Here is a 5,965-nt window from a genome sequence, read left to right as displayed (position 1 = left end):
GGGTTTGAACCCCCAGCCTTCTGGTTAGCAGTCAAGTGCCTTAGGCACTAAGCCACCAGAGCTCCTTATAAAATCATAGATTTCCTTAAAAATACACAAACTGTCGTTTGAACAAAAATACACTAAAGAGAACACGTTAGTGTGGATGTGTAGACACTTAGCTCATTCTGAAAGGACGTGAAAATAGAGTTTCAGTGTGTAACTCAGACTTGTGGCTGACGCCTGCATGATCGGAAGTCTGATCTTCCCCACGAGTCCGTGGAGCCCTGTTGGCCGTCGCTCCGTGTGCGGGGTAAAGCACTGTGGTCACTTTTGGGGAAATCTCATGAGAGGCATCATTTGAGCAGAGTTTTCAGTTAAATGTTGACCCTTTCTCATCTTTTGTCTACTTTCTCTGGAGTCTTCTAGTCTGTAATCGGGACAGAAGGTTCCACAAAGTTCTGTCACTTTCAATACCAGGCAGTTTTCTGTTTCAGCTTTGGGTCCTTTTCTCATACACTGTTCAATCTTAAGACGCAAGTTAAACACACGTGATTCCTGATGACTCAACTTCTTACAGATTGTGCCAAATGGCCGATACAGCTAGTGATATAGAATTAAGCATATTAAGAATTAAGCCAATTAAGTAATTGTCGTGTCAATAACACAGAACATTATTTAAATTGCCTTTTTAGTTGGTAGTGATTCAGCAGAGTGAATTAGCACCTAAGATTCCACATTTGAGTAGAAATTTCAATTCTCTAGCTATGTCTTCACTTAGAGTCCTGAGATTAATCAGTATAATGGAACGGATTTTAATCTAAAATCCCAATTACTTACTATGATTTGGAACTTAGCAAGTTATTTTTTCAAACAAGTACTGAGTAGCTGAAATTTCAGATTAACTCAAGTGTATGTGCATTGGTGAGTGAGTTAGCTTACTGAGGATGGTGGCGCCCACTCCAGGCCGGTCTTGTGGTTTGCATGTGTGTGGCCCTCCACAGTCCTGCCAACCGTCCCATCTCACGCCTCCGGCTCCTGAAAGCACTCACTGCGCCGCTTCCAACTCTCCCCTCCCACGGTTTCCACCCACGGTTTCTCTGTTCTAGTTACTGGATGAATCGCCCCAGTCGTAAAGGTTTGGTGGTGCATGTGTCTCACCTTGTTGGCTGTAACAGAACCGGTTTGAAGCCCAGTGGAAAGGGCCAGTGGGAGCTGTCCGTAAGTCAGGCGTCCGTGCCGGGGACTGCCTGCACTCGGTGTGTCACCAGATCGTTTGCGGAGCATCCCGTCCCTCCCGAGGAGACCTCGTGGACAAGCCCTGCTTCTCCCCACCCACCCGCCCGAGGCACCCCTGCCCCCCGGTCTCCATGCACCTGCCCAGCAGACCGCTCCTGTAAGTGGAACCAGGTGCTGCAAGGCCTTCTCTCACTCACAGAATGCTTTCGAGGTTGGGCCGGGTGCCCTGCATCAATATTCATCCCTTCGTATGGGCGGGGCACATGCCCTTGTGAGACATGCCCTGTCTTGTTCATCTGTTGATCAGCTGAAGGACGTGGGCTGGCGGCTGCTTGCGTCTGTTAGGAGCAGTGGTGCTCTGAACGTGCGTGTGCAGGACGCGGCGTGGACGTGTGTTTCCGCCTCTCTGGCGTGCGCTTAGGTGTGGACCGGCGGGTCAAGCAGCAGCTCCGCGTTTAACATCTTGAGAAGCTGTCAGATGTTTTCCGAAGCAGCTTCACCACCTTACACCCCCACCCGCAGTGAGGAAGGTTATTACAGCTACCCTGTGTCATTAGAATGGTGACATTCGTAACACACCTAACATAGACACCCTCTCATTGTGTTCCATCTCCTCTTAGAGTAGCCAGCGTGTGTTGTGTTTCTTTGAATCATGAAGGAATTCTTCCAACACATGACTTGCCCTTAAAAGGTCCTCGTTGGAAACATTTACATGGGCAGAGTTAACTGGAATGTCTAGGAACAAAACAAAAGTTGCTTTGAATTACTGAAATGAACTACTTTTTACCCGCATTATTGGCTAAACCGCTCAGACTGATTGAATCATTCTGATAATCACTCAGTTCATCACTTTACTTTGCCGGGATTACAGTAGCTAAAGTTAAGATGATCTTTGTTTCGTTACAAAACCAACCAAACCCGCTGCCATTGAGTTTTTTCAACTCAGAGCGACCCTCGTTGGGTTTCTAAGGCTGCCAGTCTGTATGGACACGGAGGGCTTGATCCTCCTCCTGCGGGGCAGCTGGTGAGTTTGAACCACTGACCTTTCGTTTTGCAGCCCAGGGCTGACCCGCGGCACCCCCAGGGCTCCGCATGTCCCAGAGCTTGGGAGAAACCGTGGCTCAGCTGCGTCTTCCGAAGCCAGCCCCGGACACGATGCTTTCTGATGCAGTGACCTCCTCTCCCCAACAAAACAAGTGTGTTTTAGATTCCTTTCCACTTTGACATCAGTAGTTTGAGTTACAGAGTCTCACGGCAATTGACTCAAGCTGGTATTTGCATTGAAGGGAAAAATGTCTTTTACAACATTCTAGCTTCTCTAAAATGCATTTGACTCTCTTTTTTCCCCTTAATTTTTAAGCCCATGTGGATTTCGAGGGAAATGTAACCCATATGTCCCTGACTCACTCACACTTAACTCATCAAAATGCTGTTTAGTAAAAGCCATTTGATGTCGAAAGCCTTATGAGCCTTTTCCTAAGTCGTTTCTCCCCCCTTTGAATTAGGAAGCTGCTCCGCGGCCCCAGATAGGAAACCCGCAGGGTCATGTCCCGCTTCAAACGCAGAGCCTACCGCGTCCCCAGAGCCGACGTTACCCACGCGTGTTTGCTACACGAGTTAAACTAACTGGTTTCTAACGTGGTTTCTAAAGTCTGTTAAGTGGAGTGGAAGTGACCAGCGAAAGCAGCCCTGGAGTGGCGGGCGCTCTCCTCGTCTCGTCCTGTGTCCGAGGCGACAAGGCCAGTTCAGCCGACAAACGTTTTACTCTACCTGCTGTATGGATTTCCAGAAATCCGTGATCCTTCCAACCATAGGTTCCAACCATGGATTCCGTCAAACCCTTAGAAGGTGCCCTTCGTGGTGCCAAACGCCCTGCCAAGCAAAGTGGGTCAGTGGGAGCTGTGGGAAGGGCTATCGCAGCCACGTCGCTGGGCATCAGCCTTGACTCAAGGACTAGGGAACGCTCTCGTGTCTTCCTTCAGTTTGAAGACCAAGCCCCCTCGTTAGGCTTCCAGACTCACCGACCGCCGTGACGGAGTCTGCCCTTTCAGTGTGGCATTCGTGGGTGAAGCCCCTGTTTGGTTTTCACTCTTTGCTCTCTCAATAAAACTCCCCATAAAGTAATTCCTATACAGATGTGCAGTCACGCTTAATGCCAGGCTGAACAAGTGGGCGATGAAGAATTCAACTGGCTTGTCGCTGGCCCAAAGCTCTCCTATACAGAGGGCAGGAAGCTTTCATACGCGTGTTTTTTAAAAAGCACATGAATGAATTACCTAATTCGTATATTAAAAATTAGGAAGTTGCTCTACCAATCAAAAATCGTAAGCCCAAAGGATTCACACCCCACGTCAAACGCAGAATCCACCCTGTTCCTAGAGGCGACGTTGGCCATATACTCTTTGTCACACAAGTTAAACTATTTAAATCTCGAACACAATTGTTAAACTCTGTTAAAGAAAGAGTTATGAAGATAACGATATGATAGCATAACATTTTCTGGGAAAGCTAGGAATTTTTAAGATCCCACTCTTTTTAAGATCCCTCTCATTTATAAGGTTTCTCTCATTTTTAAGATCTGTCCTTATTTTGACTGAAATGGTTTGAGTTACATTCCAGCTGCAAATGACTTAAGCTGATACTCACATTCAGGGGAAAATATTAATAACCTACTGAAAATACGTGGGTCCTCTTGTTTGTTGCCTTGGAAAAAAGGCTGTAAGGTAAAACCGTGCGTCATGCCGCCACGGGGACATGTCAGCGAGCCGGAGAGAGAAGAGGGAAGGGGTGCTCACTGTCCCACCACTGCCACGCCCGTCAGCACCCATGAGGCTCCCTCTAGATGACCTCAGCCCTGACTCAAAACAGTACGTCACAAGCCATCTGTGCCGTGTCTTCAGAGCAGTGCTGTGCAAAGGACATGTGAGCCTCTGTGTGTCCTGAGAACATCTGTCATCACGGTGCTGCCACAGTGTGGCACGTGCGGCCAGAGCAGCAGCTTGCAGGAGGGACCCAAAGTCAGCAGTCAGCACTGAGGAGAAGTACTGAGGTGGCCATCGGGCCACACACACGTACACACAGTGCACACGTGGCCACTTCAGCAGGCCAAGCTCTGTCACTGTGGCCGTCGGTCCACACACACATGTATACACGCAGTATACACATAGTTACTCCACCAGAGCATGCACTGCCACTCTAGCCATCGGTCCACATACATGTGTACACACAGAGTGTACACATGGCCACTCAAGCAGTCTGCTGTCACCCTGGCCGTAGGTCCACACACTTGTATACACACAGTGTACACGTGGCCGCTCCAGCAGAGCAAGCATGTGGCCACCTGGTACACACATGATCACTCCAGCAGAGTCCACTGTGTCACTGCAAATGCACCAGGTCAGTAAGTGCATGTACGCACCTTTTTGTCAGCCACAAAGAGAAAGCCAGGTGGAACCTGCTGTCCTAATGGGGTTCGGCGTGTCTGTCCCCGCTGGTCGTTCTGTGCTGACCCCCCTTGTTGGAAATTGCCTTCCCCCCCGAGGTTCCTGCATGTCTCCCCTGCACTTGGTGGCTCGCCACCACCCCAAGTAACCGTCAAAGAATAGCTCTTTTTTGAAACCCTTTCTTTGACTTCTTACAGCATCGGCCTCAGACAATCTTTGTCCTTTTGTGGGTGACTTGACTCACATCAAGTCCTCTAAGTTCACCCACGTTTTTCCTTTCTGTGTTTAACATCGTTTTCCAGATACAGTATTTTGGCAGTTGCATGGATCAGAAAATGACTGATTCCCCTTTTCCCTTTTCCGATTCAGAAGTTCTGTTCATTGTCCCTTCACATTAAGGCACCAGCAGACACGGCAGGGGACCTCTGAGGCCTTCGGCACCTGGAACAGGAAGCTTGACAGTCAGGCTCTAAGGAAACTGTTTTTAAAAAACAAAGATTTTTAAAGGAGAGGTCTCACGTGTAAGTGGGGCCGTGAGTCTCCCCCCGCCAGCCGTGTTTCCTGGGTAGCAGTGGACACATCGGTGACTGGAGAGGGCCGTGGGGACGAGAACAGGGCTAGGGAGCTCGGTACCGCGGAGCGGGTGAAGGCAGCCCTGCCGGCTGAGGACCGCGATGAGGCGTGCGTTCGGTGTGTGGTTCATCTTGAGATGCGCAGACCAAGACTGAGAGATTACGACATTCATTTAGGACGTGAACTGAGACTTCACATCCAAAAAGACCCCGTTTTCTGTCTCCAAAAGCCCCGTCGAACCCACTGCATCCATGTTCTTAAAATTCCAAGCCGTGACGCACTGGTGGGTTTGGAAATCAATTCAGTCAGCCACTAGCAGCATTATTTGTAGAAGAAAAGAAAGCAAACAGAATAGATGAAAATATTAAAATGGCAAAACTCATCACACATACTAAGGATAAGGATTTTTGTTGGAAATTTTTAAGTCTGTGAGACGCCATGAATCAGAGTTAACTCCATGGCAGGTAACAACAACAGCAATGACGAGAGGGACCGTCTTCCAGGGACAGCAAAACTGATGACAAAGGCAGGTCAAAGACGCTCCAACCCACTGCAGAGTAGCATGCTGCCTTTTGGCCATTCTGTGTCACCCCATTGGTGATAAAACCCAAAAATAAACCACACTCGCTGCCCTGGAGCCGATTCTGACCCACAGCGCCCCTAGAGGACAGAGTGGAACTGCCCCACAGGGTCTCCAAGGCTGTCAATCTTCACAGAAGCAAAGCCCAAAC

At 49.0% G+C, this 5,965-nt stretch overlaps 1 protein-coding gene across 1 annotated transcript in view; it reads left to right on the top strand.

Moving 5' to 3' along the window:
• Positions 1–5,965, top strand: part of NBEA (neurobeachin) — a gene marked incomplete at its 5' end in the record, with an annotated part of 985,874 nt that overhangs the window by 745,015 nt on the left and 234,894 nt on the right. Inside the window, one exon of the mRNA XM_042782600.1 lies at positions 5,231–5,351. Coding sequence (XP_042638534.1) covers positions 5,231–5,351 — 121 coding nt within the window. The remainder of the gene's footprint in view (positions 1–5,230; positions 5,352–5,965) is intronic.

Source organism: Orycteropus afer, unplaced genomic scaffold (assembly GCF_000298275.1).
Source record: "Orycteropus afer afer isolate SDZICR_OR568_19922 unplaced genomic scaffold, OryAfe1.0 scaffold00384, whole genome shotgun sequence".
NCBI classification, from domain to species: domain Eukaryota; kingdom Metazoa; phylum Chordata; class Mammalia; order Tubulidentata; family Orycteropodidae; genus Orycteropus; species Orycteropus afer.
Note: the sequence above shows the minus strand (reverse complement) of the source record. Positions and strands in the feature narration are given on the sequence as shown.